At 35.1% G+C, this 19,904-nt stretch overlaps 1 protein-coding gene across 12 annotated transcripts in view; it reads left to right on the forward strand.

Annotated features, from left to right (window-relative positions):
• The window catches only part of LOC136825812 (hepatic leukemia factor-like), a 177,562-nt gene that overhangs the window by 146,297 nt on the left and 11,361 nt on the right, over positions 1-19,904 (forward strand). For 2 of the 12 annotated variants that reach the window (XM_067082756.1, XM_067082744.1), the window contains exons 2-5: positions 482-606; positions 3,845-4,235; positions 8,128-8,417; positions 12,636-12,773. In XM_067082756.1, the coding sequence (XP_066938857.1) occupies positions 482-606; positions 3,845-4,235; positions 8,128-8,417; positions 12,636-12,773 (944 nt within the window). Of the gene's footprint in view, positions 1-481; positions 613-3,844; positions 4,236-8,127; positions 8,418-12,635; positions 12,774-18,775; positions 18,897-19,904 lie in introns of all 12 variants that reach the window. The other 10 variants (XM_067082754.1, XM_067082743.1, XM_067082745.1 and 7 more) reach the window with 9 other exon arrangements.

Here is a 19,904-nt window from a genome sequence, read left to right on the forward strand (position 1 = left end):
TTTTTGGTTTAATATTTTTAATGTCCTTTTTTGAGGGCTTGATTTAGTAAATTTGTCGTCCTCCTTTTTGGTGGTTTAATGTTTTGAAATAGTCCTTCCTTCTTTTTTGTGGTTTAATGTTTTCCTTCTTTTTTGTGGTTTAATACATTAAATTTGTCCTTTTGTGGTTTAATGTTTTAAATTTACCCTTCCCTCCTTTATGTTGGTTTAATGTTTTCAAATTTGTTCTGCTTTTTTCTTAGTGGAATGTTTTAAATTACGTATTTTTTTTAGCTTAATGGTTTAAATTTGTCTTTTTTGTTACTTTAATATTTTAAATCTGTCCTTTCTTGTGGTTTAATTTTGTAAGTTTGTCCTTCCATCTTTGGTGTGTTTTAACATTTAAAATTTATCCTTCCTTATTTTTTGGTTTACGATTTAAGTTTACCCTCCTCGTCCTTCTGCCCCCTACTAATGGCTTCCATTTCTTTGTTCTTTGCAGGAAAGAGTGGTGGGAAAGATGGAGAAGAGAAGAAGGGGGAAGAGTGGGAACAGTACAATGCTGGGGCGGCCTTTCTCGGACCAACCCTGTGGGACAAGACGCTGTCTTATGACGCCGATCTCAAGGTCTCAGTAAGTTATTGCGTTGACCCTTGCTCGTTCCTTAGTCGTAGTTAGCCTTAGCATAAGCTGTTTGCTCAAGGAAATGTTTACTGTTTTTGTAGAAGTTTTTTTTTAGTTTTGGTTTTGTAAGTTGTTTTTAGTGTTACTTGCTCAAGCAGAACTTGCAGTCATAGATCTAGATAGTTTTAGCATAAGCTTATTTGCTCAAGCAGATGTTTACAGTTGTTGTAGAAATGTTTTTTATTAGTTTGTTTTAAAGTTACAATTTGCTCAAAGAGAAGTGTTCTTGTAGGATATTTTTTATTAGCTTTTTAAAGTTGTCTTAGCATGAATTTATTTGCTCAAGCAAATGTTTACAGTTCCTGCAGAATATTTTGTTATTGTTTTTATTAATTTGTCTTACCGTAAGCTGCTTGCTTAAAAAAATGTTGACAGTTCTTGTAGAAAAATTTTTTATTGTATTTTTTAAAGTTGTCTTAGCATAAACTGTTTGCTCAAGCAAATGTTCACGTCCTTGTAGAACATTTTTTTATTAGATTGTTTTAAAATTAGCTCAGCAGAATTATTTCCTTGTAAGTTGAAGCCGATGTTTGAAAACAGACAAGTGTCTTGGCACTCAAATCTCTTTACATTAAGATAGTAGTATTAGTGTCCGCCCTTTGCTATTCGCTTGAGAAGCATGGCTGTTCCTCGAAATATTATTGTAGGCCTCAATATTATTATTATTATTATTATTATTATTATTATTATTATTATTATTATTACTAATCAGATGATGAACCCTGTTCCTAAGGAACAAGCCCACCACAGGTGCCATTTACCTGAAATTCAATCTTCCAAAGAATACTATGGTGTGTGTCCATTAGAAAGAAGCAACAGAAGGTAATGGGAAATACCGAAAGGAGTGATCACTCATTAGAAAGAAAAGATGAATTAGCAAATTGATAAGTAAATAGAAAAAATTAAGTGAATTATTAAAACTCAAGAATTGTATCAGGGTAGTAATGCATTGCATCTTTGCTTGCTCCAAGAGATCCAAGCTAGGAATTGCGTGATAGAAATGACACATTCACTGGCTTTGGGTGTAAAGCAATGGTATATTACACAGCTCTGTTAAATTCCTTACTTTTAGCACATGATAACAGTCCGCCGTAGGATTTATATTCCAATGGCTTTCAGTTTTCCGCTGGTGTTATATTAATTTTTCCTAGTACATTTCATCAGAACGTTAAAAAGAATGGGTGATAAAACACCTTCTTTTAGGGGGACTCAATTCCATTTTTTTTCCAATCTTGATTGAACACCTTTAAAATAGAAACAAATTATTCTAATTCTATTTTTTAGGTAATTATCAGCTGTAGGACACTTCATGCTATCATTTCTACCAACTCATTCAAAGTAATTGTGTTGCTTAAATCCAAAGTTTTGCACAATAAAGCGTTTCTCTTCCGCCGGTGACGAGGATCTTTTTAAGGAGAGTCACTGGATCTGTTTCTTCCCTTGGTCATCTCATTTTTGGCCTTGTAATAAATCATTCCACTATAATTATTATAGCCGGTGGGGTCTCTTGGAGCTTGAGTAATTTGAATTTGGTGTTTCAGATCCCGTAGAATTTCTCAAAAGTTCTCTTAATTTGCTAACACTCTCTCTCTCTAGAGGTTTTTATTTCAGAACCAAACATATTCCGTGAGTTAATAAATAAGCTGTGTATGACTCCCATAGCAATTTCTTTAAAATTTCCTTAGAATATTAATGAGGTATTTTGGGGTAAGAAGTTAAGGGCACTTACAGATCCGCCTAAGGTTTTTCAGTGCCCCGAGAACAGTTTTTCTTTTCTCTACCTCCCCAGATGCAGTTTTTTCTATGCCTCCTTATATGCGTTTTTTTCCCTCCCTAGGTGCAGTTTTTTTCTCTGCCTCCCTAGATTCAGTTGCTTTTTTACTCCTTAGATGCATTTTTTCCCCTCCCTAGGTGCATTTTTTTTCTATGCCTCCCTAGATTCTGTTTCTATTTGCCTCCCTAGATTCAGTTTCTTTTTGCCTCCCTAGATGTTTTTTCCCTCCTTGGGTGCAGTTTTTTTTCTCTGCCTCCTTAGATGCAGCCCCCCCCCGCAGTTTTTTCTTCTTCTAGATGCAGTTTTTTCCTCTGCCTCCCTAGATGCAGTTTTTTTTTTTTTTTTTTCTTTTTGTCTCCCTCGACGCAGTTTTTCTGTGCCTCTGTAGATGCAGTGTTTTTCTGCCTCTTAGATGCAGTTTTAGGTCGTACGAAATTTCGTACGGTGATCATTAAAATAGTAATGTTCTTTTACGTCGGACGGGGTGAGCGTTATGAATTCTACTTAGTATAGTATATTAATAATTTCACAGTCAAAAGTCACAAATTGGATAGGAAGAACTTTTTTTTCGGATACAGTGAATCAGCTGGCGAGGTTTTTATTTATTTTTGAGCAGTTGCAAATTGGGCTGGCAAACTAATGCCCATATTTTAGCTGGGACCCTAAGAAATCTAGACCAAGGAAAACTTGATGAAGAAGGGTTATGGAAGCCTGGAAAAGCAGAAGCTGATTGGATATTGAACGAAACTTTCTGAACTGAACGATGTAATCAGAAAAAATTAAGTCATTAGTCACCCTGGTATTATTGCTACGATAGAATTAAATTTGTAATGAAAAAATAAAGATTTAATTGTTGTAAGAAATTATATCCGTGGTTCGTCCGTTGCTCCCCCCACCTTTCTTTTCTTGTTATATGATGTCTTGAGAGAGAGAGAGAGAGAGAGAGAGAGAGAGAGAGAGAGAGAGAGAGAGAGAGAGCTGAACTTCTGTCAAATTCTGCATTGTCCTGGCTAGTATATGTATGTATCATAAGCAGAAATCGAAAGTTTTTTTTTCAGTGTTTTCCCTCTGCAAAGTGATGCCTTTTTGCAGACACGGTTCATCGTATTTCCTCAAGCTAATTTGGCAGTTATAAGAGGCTGTGTGTAGAGTGTTTTGGGGCAGAGAAAGAAATATATGGGCTTTCTTTCTAGGTGATGGCAAACTGGGTTTTCCAAACGAGAACAGTAATTAGAAAGACAATGAAACAAAACAACGAACAGGCCTTACAAAGTAAATTAGAGCCATTATTATTATTATTATTAGTATTATTATTTATATTTTATCATTGTCGAGCATTACAGGATAATTATAAACTTTGATTTAATTTTATTATGTTTCTGAAATGTTGACGTTCTCTCTTTGCAGCTAGAGTATATGGACCTAGACGAGTTTTTGAACGAAAACGGCATCCCCATTGAGGACAGCAAGCGCGCTGGCACCAACACCACAGGTGGCGTCAACGGGAGCGTCGGCGGCCTACCCAGTGGCACCAACAGCAACCTGCGGGCAGCACAATCCCCGGAGGCCCCTTCCTCCCCAGAGACCTCATCCCCGCAGATGGGCTCTGGCATGGGGGCTTGCCCCCAGGGTGCTGGAGTGTCATCTGGCCTCGGAGCCGCCCCCGCCACCAGTGTTGGAGCTCTTAGCGTCGCTCCCCCAGCTCTTTCCCCTCAGGACTACGTAGGAGACTGCTCCTCCTCCGTCTCCTCGCCAGGCTCACCCGACCCCCACTCCCCCCTTCAGGTCCCAGAACCAGGTAAGAGTCGTGCCGTGGCCATTTCAGTCTCGAGTGTAACTTAGACTGTTATGGCTCATGGTGCGATCAGACTTCTTTTAGTTTTTGTCTTGATTTTCTTCCCTCGTCAAACTATCTCTCTCTCTCTCTCAGTGTTCTGAAGACTAGTTCATTTTTCTAATCACGTATCAGTCATTTTCTTGCTGTACGAGAACCCGTGAAAGTGGTGATAGATACTAAAGTGACAATTAATAGTCTCTCAAGTGCTCATTCGGATTTTATATTGTTTTTATTTAATATTTTTTTCATTTCCACCTGTTCGTGATGGTTATCTAAGGGGCCAATATAGTCAGTAAAATTGTAGAGAATGGGAGAATATTTAAGTGATGGTTTGTAGCTAAATTGAAAGTAGCTGTCGCAAAGCCAAGTATAGGATTAAGTAAAAGAAAAATTGTTATCACTCAGAATTGCGAAGAGACATTTGAAATGTTTGTAAATGCAACTTGGTTCCATTTTTAATCGTGAATGTGTCATTTTCGATACACCGTTAAAACTTACAGTTCTTGGGTTAAATGCTTTGGGAGTCATTTCAGATTTTTAAACTGTTGAACCGTATAAGATTTGTGAGGGGAGCGAAAAAGTATTTGAAGAATGATTTACGGGAAATGGACTAGTAAGAACACTGGTAAAGCTATCACTTACTTTATAATTTATTTTCAATTCTTATCTTTATTTTCTACACGTTGCACGTAAATTCTAAACCTGTATATCTACACTACATACGTTTCTCATTCTTGTAGTATCTTCTTAATTCTTTTTTTTTTCATTTCCTCAAATGTTTTTGAGAATTCTCTGAACTGTTACTTAACATCAGTCTCCTCGGAGCCTTTGAATTTATCATTTTTCAGTTGTTTAGAACTATAAAGTAAATTATTGGTTCACCCCTTAAAGTTCTTCTTCCCTATTTTGTGAACCCTTGCTTTTTTTGTAACTGTGTCATCTTTCAGATGGAAAATATTCATTACCAGTAAATGTAAAGATAATTTTTCAAGTCATGAAATATTTGCTCATAATTTGTTTTTTATGCACTGTGTATTTTACTATTAAGGCCCAAAAGGTTGCTTCCCCCAATCACTGTCCCCTGAATTTAAAGTACAGTAACTCTAAGCACTTTGTATATATATATATATATATATATATATATATATATATATATATATATATATATATATATATATATATACAGATTCCCCCACATAATTGTTTCCCGCTCGTCAGTTGATTTTGCAATTTAAAAGTACAATTCACGTACCCCGATAAATATAAAAAGAAGAAAGTCCCCCCTTGAAGCGTAAATTTAACGTAAAAAATTTTAGTGGCACATTCAGTTCGGAAGGATGCGTGGTTAGACTGGAGCATGCGTGAAAATAAAGGGGTTGTAAGATCTGAAAACGAGTTTTATTTGTTCTGAAAGAAATGCTGTGCTTGGTTCTGCTCGAATGTTAGTAGATATTATGATTAATAATGTTTTTCAAATGCTGGTAGATGTTATGATTAATAATGTTATTCAGAAGATGAACCTTATTCCTATGGAACAAGCCCACCACAGGGGTCACTGACTTGAAATTCAAGCTTCCAAGGAATATGGTGTTCATTTGAAAGAATTAACATTTGTAAGTGTGTCAGTGGACTGTAAGGGAGCTTATCAATGCTTGCTAATAATGACTCGCTTGTTCAAGTGTTTTTACCTAACGAGAGTCGAGTAAAATGTCATAATTGTTTCTGAATTCATAGCAACACGAGCTCTTGCTCAGTAGCGTGCCGTGGGCGAAGACATGGATGTTGAAGTGAATGAGAGGCTTGTTGTGGACCCGTGGGACATTTATGGACTTAGGTGGAGTAAAAGGAGACAGGAATTGGTGAAGCGATGAAGGGGTGATTGAACGAAGTGTATGAATGTAAAAGTTTCCTAATAGATGAGGTCATATGTTAGTTTTCTCGGTATAAATTTTTTAAAGAGGATGCGACTTCGATTATCAAAACTCTTATAAAAAACGAAAGCATTTTTCAGTGCCCTCTGAAATTGCAAAATAAATTTTTTTTTTTTTTTTGCTTTGGCCATTTGTTTTTTCTTCGGGCTAAAGTGACTTTCATTGTTGGTCTCATTTTTGCTAAGGAGTTTAATCGATTTTTTTTTTTTTTTGTCATTTGGTAAAATCTGTGGGTAATATTTTTTCTTAAACACTTCAGAATTTGAGAAGCATCCCAAGCACACAGAATTTGAGAAGCATCCCAAGCACATAAGTCGCAGTTCCCTTTAAAAAATTTAAGAGTTTATGGCCTGGAAATCTGCCCCCAACCATTGCCCTGTGACGTTGCCGGCACATGCACACGGTTTTATTTATGGTATTAAAGTGTGTCTGTTATGCATTAGTTTGTAAACTAATATAAGCATCAGCAATTCATTTGTTAACGTATTTATTCCTTTTATTTCTGATTATTGATTTGTATTAAACAAAGTTTAGTTAACATTGGTCGGTGTTAACAAAATTTAACGGTAGCGAATAGAATGTAAACAAAGAGAAGCTATCAGCCACTATCATTTTCATTTAAAAAAAGACTATGATTTTATTGTTGAAATAGAACATTATATATATCTCTGTCTTAAAAAGTATGTTTTTTTCATCTCTGTTATAATTGTTATAATTTTTAGTTTAGGCCTGACTGAAGAAAGAACTTTCGGGTGACGATGCTGATAACGGTCGCTGGCCCCACCTTCCAACCTCAGCCTCTCATGGAGCCATCTATTTAGCCATCATGGATCACTATCACACACGTCGTTGGCATTTTCAGTCGTTTAAAGTCGCCACCACCAGCAGACTCCACAGTTGTCCAGATTTAAGTGCTGAGGGCAGTGGCTGTCTGTAATGCAACGATGTTGTCCATTGGTGAGACTGTCATGGCGGGTAGAGACTCCTCGCTTCCGGGGGATGATGGATGGCGCCATTTGTGGAAATGAGTTGGATTGTGGGGTCAGCTTCCTTCAACCTGGCAAGTCAAAAAGGCATAAGGTATGGGGCAGATGGGGTGGGGGAGGAAGGGAAGGGGGCGGGGGTTGGAGCAGGGAAAGATGTTTGAAGGTTGATAGAGAGAGAGTGAAGATTGAAAGTGTAAGAAGAAGCGCTTGTGTAGCCATCATCTCGTCCCTGGCTATGCTGTCAACTCTTGGCTCTGCGGTGGGAAAGGAACTACGGCGGTTGCTGGATATTTAATTGACTTCGTGATAAAGATTCTTTTTGCTCGTTACATGTGATAAATAATATTTGTTTTATTCTTTGGTCGTCTCAATTTTAAAATAGGGTATTGTGGCCGTTAACTTTATTGTAAAGCGATTTTAATGTGCCGGTCTTCAATTGATTTAAGTACAGAACATGTTCTCAAATAATGAAGACAAAAATTTCAAATTTTAATTCAGTAAAATGCGTTAAGTAAATACCGTAGAAAAAATTCATTTCTTTAACAATCGTAAGGCAATTTTATTGTTTTGACACGATTGGTGACAGCGGATTAATATCATCTCTAGAAAAGGAAAGTCCAAGTCAATATTGAGCTTCCAATTTGCCAACCTTTTGGGCCTAATCTCCGTCTCATCAGCTGCCTTTGATTCCTATTCACTCTTATATAAGTACGTAACGTTTGCCGGCCACTCGCTGTTATATAAGTGCATAAGGTAAAGACGAAAGCCATTCGCTGTTATATAAGTACGACTCGGGGGTGATATCTCACCTGGGGTGTTCTCCCGAAGTGAGGGTAGCTGGAGCGACGGAGCTCGTTTTCTGTTGTCGGGAAGGGAGGGGGAAAGTAAGAGGGGACCGAGCCAAGCGTTGAACGAAGTCGTTTTCTGTGGTTCCAGAGAGCGCTCGAGCAAGTCAGGGGCGAGATGTGGCTGCCATTGTTGCTGCTGCCGGTAGGGGATTGAATGAAAAGTTTTTGGGCAGTGCTAGTGCTAGTAGTGCCCGTGCCACAGCCCTTCCATCTGCTGCTGCCGGGGATCTTAAATCTGAAGTGCGTTTTGATTACCACATATCCCCTAACGACCTAGCCCTTGCTACAGTACCTGGGCAGGACTTTGATCCACGTACCCGCTGCTTCTCAGAGGAAGAGCTGAAGCCGCAGCCCATGATCAAGAAGAGCCGTAAGCAGGTGAGAGCGACTGGACCTTCCTCCCTTCAGCATTCAGGGCTTCGCGACCTTCCTTACTGCTTAGGAGGCAGTGATTACCTGTTTAGATTGTTGGTTCAAAATTCATGTAATACACACACACATATACCACTCCAAATTATTAAACATATACTACATAAAAATTATTTTACATGTACATCTTCAATATCACATGATTTATATGATTTTTATGTATGTATGTAAGAATATATATATATATATATATATATATATATATATATATATATATATATATATATATATATATATATATATATATATATATATATATATATATATATATATATATGTAATAGTGTTAAGAATATATATATATATATATATATATATATATATATATATATATATATATATATATATACTGTATGTAGTGTTAAGAATATGTAGCCAATATAGAAGAGTGAGAGGTTCATGACAATGCTTATGAAGTTGCACATGTACCACTTTACAATGTATAGTGGGAATACATAATATTTATTAGATATTAATAAATAGGTTATTGGTCTGGGGATTGAATGTAATGGATGATGGTAGGACTGTATTAGGGAAGAGGCAAGTGACAGAATAGTTAAGTAAGGAAAGTAGCTGTGTTGAGGGGTTGAGATGAATTGTTGGAATTTATGTGAAGTTAGAGAATTGTAAGAATGAGAAATGAAGGTGAAGGAAATGGGACAAAGCCAGTGGGTCAGTATTGTCCTGTTTAATTTTAGATTGTTTTGGCAGAATGGGTAATATGGTTACTGGAAACTGGTGAAATTAGAAATGTTGGGAGGAATGGGGACAGGAATCCTAAAAAGTACTGGTTCTAGGCTATCCAGGAAAAGTGTGGGTTTCGTAGAGGTTAATGGTGCAGAGTGGCCAGGAGTTTAGTTTAGTGAACTGTTCATGGTAAGTCTTCTAAGCAGGGACACAAAGCAGTAATGTCATGGATGTTCTTAAGCCCTGGGGGCCGGGGTTCAGCGTTTATGCTCTAATTAAAGGAAAAATGTGACTGAGTAAAGCCCCCTTTATTCTCTCTGATTCAGAGAAGAAATGTAACAGAAACACTCTTATTTGCTGAATAACGGTGGACCCCAATGCAGGTGAGTTTCACATATCACTTCATTTATCTACACAGGACTCATAAGCAGCTTGTTGAGTGCCCCCACACACACAAACACACACAGGATCTGTTATATTTAATCCCAAATTACTATACAAATCATTCACATAAATTCTTCTGTCATGTATATTAATGTTTATAGCTCCATCTTCCTGGTTTGTATCTCTTCCCATTCACTTTCAAACTCTACCCTTACTTTTTGTGTATCTGCAGTTCACCTTCACTAGCCCTATCAATACCATATTGTTTGCAAATACCAGCTGTTCCACACACTTAATCCATTTTCTTATGACAACACTCCACCTGCATCCGATGTCCCTTCTCTAACCTTGTGCCCCACTCCTTCTATAAAGTTATTAAAAAGTCATGGAAACATTACAGGCTTAGACTTCCTTTAAACACCAGACCAGTCACCTGTTTTCCTCATCATGACTTATCTCACCCCTCCTGGTCAGGTGTTCAGTAACACTTAAACTGCAAACCAGTGTCAAAATCGTAATCCTATCAATACTTCTGAAGCATTTCTTTCTGTGAACCTCTCCATTCCCCATTTTACATCACTTCGACAAGTGTTTTCTCAAATTATTATCATGTACTGTATATGGTTTCTCAAAAAAAAAAAAAAAATATATATATATATATATATATATATAATATATATATATATATATATATATATATATATATATATATATATATATATATATATATATATATATATATATATACACACATATATATACATAAATGATCGTTGTCTTTTAATTTCCAATTACCGACAGTGAATCCAAGAAAAGCAGTAAGGAAGGTAAAAGCTGAATGTTTTGGTCTTTTTTTCTCATTGTAGTGTGATTCTTTTGGCTAATATTAGTTGTATATGTAGTCACAGCAGTAGGTTTTTATTTTGTTCCTGAAATAACTACCTTAATCACTGTCTTAGTTGTATAAATATTAAAATTATAAAGCCCCAAGAAAATGCAGAGTGTACTGATTATAGTTTTAATTCAAATTTGCCAAAGTGATCATAGATTTCAGCATAGAGATGCATAATTTTTATGAGGCCACATTTTGGTCGTAAAACTTTCCAGTGTCAAATATCCAGTAGGTGCTGTATTTTGTTGTCCTAATTTTGTCTCCACTATCAACTAGACAGTGGTGTTGGTCACCAGAGAAATTTTTTTTAAATACAGCTATTGTATCCCATTGCACGAATCAAATGAATAGTTATTTTTTTATTTTTTGTAAAATTCTCTTTGTAGAACATGTCATTAGAAACACGTGGTCTTTCTTGTTTCCTCCATTAATTTTATCTGCATTGTAAGGTATATGCAAACAATACAGATATTAATAATCAAGTAAATGGCTTTTCTGCACTTTAGAGTTTCTTCAACTTATCAACAGTTTTTGTTGATTTTTTGTAACCACTTGCTTGAATGTTTTAGCCTTAATGCAAAGGTTTATTGTTGAAGCAGTAGCCTTGTCGTGTAAAGTTGACAACCAGTAATAGTCACTGTCAGCTAGGTTTTCAGACAGGATTAAATGTATATTTCTTATAATTTTTTTCTTGGGTATGTTATGCCCAAAAGTAGGTTACCAATAATGCTATCATATTATGTGACAGGCTTTTGAATCTGCAAAAGTATATATCTATCTATATATATATTATATATATATATATATATATATATATATATATATATATATATATATATATATATATATATATATATATATATATATATATATATATATATATATATATATATATATATATATATATATATATATATATATATATATATATATATATATATATATAAAGCTAGCTCAACTTGGTCTACCTTGGTAGTAGGGGCATCAAGTAGGAAGTTATATCTCTGATAGAGTTCAGTTTCTTAGTATAAGTGTGAACAGAGTAGAAGTTGGTGCATAAAATTTGACAATACCTTTTGTAGAACAAAATAAGCTGGAAGTTACTGTGAGTTGCAGTAATTGTAAGTTATGAAAATTTCAGTTAGGTAATGGAGTAGTGCATTATGGAGTTCAGAATGTTTTCCTTGAGGATTTTTCTCTCCACATCAATCATCATTGCTAATTTTTCAAAGTTATATTTAGAGTTTTGTAAGTTGTTGTTGCCTTGTTTGGGTACTGCGCTTCATGAAATGTGATAAACCTTGAGTTTTCCTGTATATGACATAAAATTCAGAAGCACATTAGGTCATTTCTGTACCTTGTTAGTTACAGATTTCTTTTTACCATTTTTTTTTTTTTACCATTACTGTGTATAAATTTTGCATTCTATATTAGCCATTTAGTGAGGAATAGTTTGGTAAATTTCACAATTTATACTTAGGTGTTATTCATTTATTGTGTTAATCTTACAGGTGTTTCATATTAGTCTCTAATAAATTTTTCAGTAACTGTTGAATAGTTTGTACCAATTATGTCTCAGATACCATATTACAGTACAGTATACGGTACCACCGTAGCCTAATAATAAAGGTGCGAGTGACATGTCTGATACCTAACATATAAAAGTTTTAGGTTTCATGCTACAATTAGTATTTTAACTTCCATATTTTGTTAGATTTTCTTTATTATACATCTTTTCTTATAAAAAAAAAGTTTTATGTTTTGTGTTAGCGTCTCTATGTCAGACTAGCATTATGTAAAATCTAATTTATTGATGGATGAAAAGCATTCAGGCTTTACTATCACAAAACTTTTTTATTGTAAAATGGGATTAGAAGATAGTTATGATATTTTATGAATCATGGTTATGCCATGTATTAGGTTGTATTTAGGTTACATAGCAACAAATTAGTGTTGTTATAATTTTGCTATTTATTACTGCACTATGCAGATTAAATAAGATTACATAGAAAATGTTTTGTCTGGAATATAATTTTTATAATATCCAAAGAAGTTTTACTTGCAGTTTACAAAAGGGAGTAGTGTGATTATAAATAAGAATTGATTTTGCATAATTTTCAATATAGTCATTAGGAAGAGTTGATGAAAAACTTACAAGGACCTGTTTTATATTCAGATGCTAATCCAATGTCCACATGTCACAGTTTGTGCCACCTGAAATGAAGGATGAAAAATATTGGGCCAGGCGTCGCAAAAACAACCTGGCTGCGAAACGTTCCCGCGATGCTCGTAGATTGAAGGAAAATCAGATTGCTATGCGTGCCAATTACCTTGAGAAAGAGGTAAGAGTTGATAAGTGTCACTGTTTGAGTTGTTGTATTCTAATTATTGGTAATGTAGTGAACCTTTTCATGAAGGATGCAAATATAAAAAAAAAAATCAATTACATTTGTATCCTGGTGTGTAAGGCGCTTTAATACCAGTGTGGGTGTGTTTGTTCTTTTTTGTGCACCATCTATATTTTGATGTAGTTGGGTTTATAGATAATAACTTTGATTTTGCTCATTAAAAATTCTTTTTAACATCGTCCACAACAAGTATGGCAATCTACAGTGCTTGTTTTTGACAAGCAGTTATAGTGTCAGTGCACAAGTACAGCCCTGGACTTAATGTGCATATACAGGTTGACGGAATATATGTAACTCTGTGTTGTGACATTTTTATACTTCTCAGCCTTGTGCATTTCTTCCTTAACATATAATTTGCAGCATTTAGGGAATATGAGTGGTTTTCGTAAGAATGTGGGCAGCACATGAAAGAAGCATGATTAGTAAGGATGCACATAGTATAAACAGTAGTAAGGTAACCATATACATTTGCGGGTATCCAACTCCCTAGCATGTAGGAACACTTCTGTGCATAATTCTTTAAAAAACTAAACTAATTTTGCTGCTGTAGTTGTCCCTTATTACTGCCTTCCCCACTCTTGTATCCTTTTTTCGTTTCAGTAATTACTGTATTGACATTTTGTTAAGGTATTTTCTTTCAAGCTCATTGCCAGTGTGAAATTTTAAAAATTATTAGCATGAGTACTGGAAAGAAAAGTGACTTATACCCTGAGAATGATATTACACATCAGTTGTTTTGGGAAAATTCTTTGCCTCATATTGACAAAAAAAGTAATGTTCTTCAAAAAGATATATAGTATTTGATGTAGGGACCTGGAGGAATGGGCATGGAGTATTGTGTGTGTAATTAACTGTAAATGCTATTTCTGCAGTTCCCACAAGCAGTAGAGTAGGGACAAATAATCTTTTCTTCCTCTTTAATGAGGCTTCTTAGGCAGCCAAGGATACCATGCTTAACACTGGCAGATAAAAAAATAAGTACTGATACTGTTCAAGAACAGCATCAAGAATAGAAATTAATTCAGACCATAAGACAGTTTGCCATCATCATCAACAAAGAACATATTATTTTAGCTTGCTATCCGTGTCCTTCAGCACTGGTTTTGGTTTTGACAAATGAAAATATTGGCAAGAAGATATGCTGGCATATCCAACACTTGTCACAACATTTTAGGGATAATATAATCAGGAATAGGAAGAGATTATTTTCGGTACAGTATTGTACTCTGATTCAGAAGGCCAAAATGTGGATTGATAGGCTTTGTCAGGGAGCAAATGACATTGGAATGACATATTAATCTGCTGGCCTTAATAACATTGTCTTTGATAAAGGACTTGGCACCTTTTTTACCTAGGGTTTTCATGTTTTACCACAGTCTGCTCCTCAAGGTGTGGCACATACGGTAATTGCATGGAGTCATTGAAATATTTTGCGTTGTTTTGTAAGAAGTACACTCATCCCTGGTTATACTGTAGTTAATTAATGACTTTTGATAATTTTCATGCTGTAAAATTAAAATTATTTCCATACTGTCAGAAATTTGGTTTAGTTAGACCATGCTAATGTGTCATCTGTTGGGAGATCCTCACCAGATTTAGTGAAATGCTTTGTCTGCTTACCAGTTTTCATAGCCTAGGGTAGACTAAGGTTACCAGAGTATTTACCATTGTATAGCTGTAAATATTGCAACTTTGATTGCTTGCCATAACAAAAATCACACCAAACAGTCAATGTGTTATGATACCTACAGAAAATCAGAGGCACGCTTTTAGCATTCTCTTCAACATTTGATGACCAAAGACAACACTGTACTGTAGTGATAATTACTGTTTACAGAATGCATTAGGCTGGCCATTTCATTCTTCTGCTTTCCCACGTATATCCATTAGTGTGAGGGAAATTTAATTTTTTGTTGTTATATTTTGATATATTTTTTCTTTGTATTCTGAATGTTTCCTTCTTTATAGTTATCAGTGATGTTTAATTTGAAACATTTTCAACTTTTGCATTCACAAAAAAAAAATATAATCCAGGAAAATGTAAACATTTCTCATAAAATTCATTCATAATGAGGTTGAACTAATTTTTCCCAAAGTTGGCATCTCTAGACAAGCCTGGGGTTTTCTACCTAGTCCTTTTAGCTTTGTGTGCTGTCTTCAGTTTTTTCACCATTGCTATGGCCTGTAAACTTCTGTCCACCACAGTATTCCCCTGGCAACTGTATCATAACGTCCAATAAGTTTCATTCTCAGTGAGAGGAGCTGGCACAAGCTTTGTCACCTGGTTGATTTCTCTTGCAGAAAATTTCAAGAACTTCTGTCTTGATTTTAAATGTTATCTTTCTTTGTATTCTATGCAAGTCATTATTTTCTCATATTTTGCAATATCTCCTTCAGAAAAGCAAAATGCTAGAAGAGGGTAGGCAGAGCCATGTACACCATAGCAAATCTCATGTACTTACAGTCAAAGTTTGATGAAGTCAGTAACCCAGAAAATTTTGACATTACAAGTAGAGATCCAGCAGTAAACTGAAAAACCCATTAACTGTCTTGTCATTGAACAAAGTGCTGCTGTGACTGAAAAGCAAAATAGCTATGAAGCTATAGCAGCTAGTAGGAACCTAAACAGGATAAAATTAAAATTTAATTAAGTGAAAATTGCAGAGGGATAACAGCTGACTAAACCCAAGGTGAATATTGACTGTAGAGCAAACCCCACTGGTTCAGTGGAAGAGAGCTCTACCATCCAAAGGAGACCTGAATGTTATGTAAGACTGGAAAGGAATGGAAGTAGGAGTGACAATTGTTTTTACTCTGAAAGGACATCATATAAAAAATGAGGAAAGAACTGGAGAATTTGAAATGGCATGAGACTCTCAGATAAGACACTTCAGGTCTCAACAACATTGGTTTTATGCAACATGATAGATAATTAGCAAGCAAGACATTGTGTGAGATAACAAGCAAAACTTTTTTAGATAGGGTACAAGGATGAGGAAAGTGTCTCAACTATCAGAAAAAGTGGCTGTTGCCATCTGAAAAAAATTTACTTCTCTTACCATAGACAAAAATCTGCATTTTCTGTGAGGGAAAGAGATTCACAACAAGCAACCAAAAGGAACCATGACTTCAGCAAGTCATTGATACTAAAGGTATCTAGATAACCTGAATGACACTGAGGAGCAATTTTATTAATGTTACCAACTACCTGAAAAAGCTGACCTTGTTCCTCTTGTGTTCATTAAGGGAACATAACTGGCATAGTAGCATGTCCTGTTGATGATTTCCTTCATTCAGGCACAAGCAAGATGGAGGACAAACTTTGTAGTTAGTTGGGTAATGGAATTGACTGTTTATGGATTACTCCATGAACAGTCTTCAACATGACTGAACCAAATACAAAACTTTCAACTGTGAATAGTGGGTGATTTGGTAAGGGCTAGGACTAGCTTCATATTGCACTTTCCAAACAATAGATAGGCGAATATTATGTTGTAGCACATACAGCTTCATCCAGGACAGTTTTGTAAATGTTTTTTCTCATGTGTTGGAGCAGTGTGAAGATACAAGATGTCTCTGCAGTCAGAAGTAAGACCACAAGTGAGTCTGTGTTCTGGCTAGGAGGACGTGACAGTTTACAGATCTCCAAACGTCCATCATGACATGGGTAGGCAACAGAAATACTGTATGGTTGATGCCATAAACCAAGCAAAGCTTATGAATGCAAATGACTGAAGAGCTATGTTCAAATAAAATAATGTACTGAACAAGGAGACATTGTTTCATTTCTGTGAACTTTGGTAAAAGCCAACCAGAAAACTTACAAATCATGAAGCATCCTGAGTGAAGTATAGAAATTCTCAGGAGTGTAAAAATAAAGACCATCCAAATGTTTTGCTGAAACTTGATTATTAAACAAGTATTACATGATGGTGAAGAGTGGTCCTTCTCTTCTCTCTGTGACAGACCACATATTGTGATGGGAAGAGTGATTATATTAGATGCTAGAACAAAAAAGTTTGGGAAGTAGACCTATGAATGCTGTGGGTAAGTAGTTATGAATGCAATGCTGTATAATGAAATAAATGTAGCACAGTGGGGTCACAAAAGATGCCCTGGATTGCAAAATGTAAATGGTGTATGGTTTCAAAGATCCAAAATGTATAGGAGAGGCATCTTGTGGTGATTGGCAGGCCTGAAACAGGTATAACATTATTACATTAGGCAACATATTGCATGTTTGAATCAGTTATTTAGAGAGCAGTGAGGAAAAACTGTAGCCTAGCAAGGATGATATAGTAGTGAAAAAAAATATACCATTAATAAATAGAGCAGGAGTCAGTATGCATCGGTTCAATAAAAGGATACATTTCTATTTTGAAGAACTTCTCATCACAGCAGCTTACAAATTTCTATTGTGGCATTTTTATACAGATAGCTGACCATAATGCAGACAGCTGTGCTTTAAAAACAAAAGCTTTACAAATCAGAGAACTAATTTCATTACATAGTATTGCAGCAACCATGTAATTGCAGCAAGTTTAAACCACTGTATTTAGTATGTAACAATTCACACTTTATATATTTCAAGGAGGATTAGTTCTAGGACAGCAGTGTTGATGGAAATGTGAAGTTTACACATATTCGCTCAAAAATTCTGCTGGCTGCAGAAATGTTATGTGTATCACTCAAATTGTGTTGTTTTCAACAATCTCTCTTTTGATTGAAAAGCTGTAGAGTTGGCGTGTCACTAGTGTTGAGGCAAATCACAAGCCTCTACAGTTTTGATTGTATTTTATACAATTACTAAATCACAGTGAAAAGAGAGGGGTGGTTCAAGGTGGCTCACCACTTCTAACTTCCCCAGTCTTATTTTGGGGAAGACTTCAGTACTTGGTGTGTTTTCTGAGCTTTTCATTGAGAATCTAATTCAAGGTTATGACTTCGTACAGTAACATCTGGGTTAATCAGTCTTAAAGTTGTTTCAAATAATGTGATATGTCAGGCTTAACCTATTTATCTTATTTAGCTTTCTATAAGTAAAATTTTTCTACAGTAATATCTATTTCTAGATTTCTTTGTAGCTTCACACTTTTGACAGCTTCAAATGCAGTTCTATAAAAAAAAAATGGCTTTAATAGCCATATAACTCTATTAAAACTCTTTAACCTTTACAAACAGTTTTGGATTACTCAAGCTAATGCAGACAATGCCTGTACCGGATATTTATGATGGTGACGATGTTCTACAGATAGCAGGTATTGCTATTTTATGAGGCATTAAATTCTAATGTTTCATATGTAAAAGATGAGAGGAGTTTGTGCAGTTAGAACAAAATATGAGGCATGAAGAGGGCTTGTTTGAGGGGCAATATTTGATTTTAATGTCTGGTGTGCATCCTAGTTTTAAGGAAATTTATTTACAATTTCTTTTGCCATGCATGTGAGTGAAAATTGTTCTTCAATATTACTGAATTTATGAAACTATAATTTTATTGCCAGTCAAGAACATGAGTGTGTATTATTTTTATCAGAAAAGAAAATGTGTATATTATTTTTACCTGAAACAAATGTATAAATTATTATGCATCATTACCAGAGAAACAACCTTTTAGGTGAAAACTGAATGTGTCATATTTGTCTTGTACTTCTCTGCTTTTTATTTTATTACTATGAAATTCACTGCACTATTGTGAATTTTGTGAGCTTTTGGTGCTCTTCCAAAAGTAAATTTTTTGGTTTTTAAATTTGAGGTTGTTATATATGAAGGATTTGATTCCTATTGCAACAGTGGCAGCAATATTCCATACTGGTCCATATTAGTCTTTTGTCTTGCGATTTGTGGTATTGCTCCAGTGGATTGCACTTGCCTCTTGTTACAAAGTTTAGATTACCATGGTGTTGATATTTATATTAAGTTTATTTTTCCCCATGCAGAACAATGCCATGACTGTTGAGCTACAGAAGGCTCAAGCCATTGTGGAATCGCTTAAGAAGAGGCTCGCAATGTATGAGGCAGTTTAAATAGGAGACCACACAAGCTTCTGCCACATCTTTGGTTAGGAGCTTTTACCTTATTTTTTTTTCAAGTCTTACACTTCAATACTTTTGAAAGGGAGCAATAGCACATTTTGTTAACCAAGACTCCATTTTAGTATGATCATGTTCAAGACTCCATTTTAGTATGATCATGTTTATCTTGCATTAAGTATGCAGAAAACTGAGTTTTTCAGACAGCTTTTGAATTATGAATCATTTCATCATTTTAAAATGTCTTTGTGTAAATATTTTAGTCACTACATACTGTATTTAGCTTCCGTAGTTTCCGTAATGGCTAGTTCAAGGCTTATTCAGTTATGAACCATAATTCAGTATTTGAGTCACTGAACCTTTTTCCCCACTCTAAGATTTTATCTGTTGATACTGAGGCATGCGTATACTTGTGTGTGCAAACACAGTATATATCCTGTATATCTTATTATTGAAAATTTAATTCAAAATTTAATTATATGAGAATGCTGGGGGGTGTGACCTATAATGTTTTTTCCTTAACTGTTCAGTCCACCCAATTTAATGGAAAATTCCACATCTGTGTACATATAGTCCCTATGAACTGTACATTTTGGAACCTTAAACAGTAAAACTAGGCTTACAGTAGTTTACAATTGAGTCAACATTTACAGTAGAATTTAAATACAGTAACAGTAAAGGGCTAAAAAGAACAAAAAAAAAAAAAAAAAAGAGAAAATATGTTCATCATCAAGATCATTCAGAAAAGAGTAAGTAAAGTTGAAATACAGGTTGGCGTTGATTTTAACTGAAATATGGATTAAACAAATTATGTAGGACATGATCCATATGCTTTTCAGATAGTACTTTTAATCAGTAAACACATCAACATATGCATTTTATTGCCAACCCTGCCAACAATTATGCACATTTTACTGCCAGCTCTACCTGCCCTGGATTAGTAATACAGTATTGACTTTAAACAGTCCTAGTGAACAGGCAGAAATTCCTGTGTACCACTTATATAGCTTTTACACTATGATGTATGGGAAAGTGA

The sequence above is a fragment of the Macrobrachium rosenbergii genome, chromosome 39, assembly GCF_040412425.1.
Source record: "Macrobrachium rosenbergii isolate ZJJX-2024 chromosome 39, ASM4041242v1, whole genome shotgun sequence".
In the NCBI taxonomy this organism is placed as follows: domain Eukaryota; kingdom Metazoa; phylum Arthropoda; class Malacostraca; order Decapoda; family Palaemonidae; genus Macrobrachium; species Macrobrachium rosenbergii.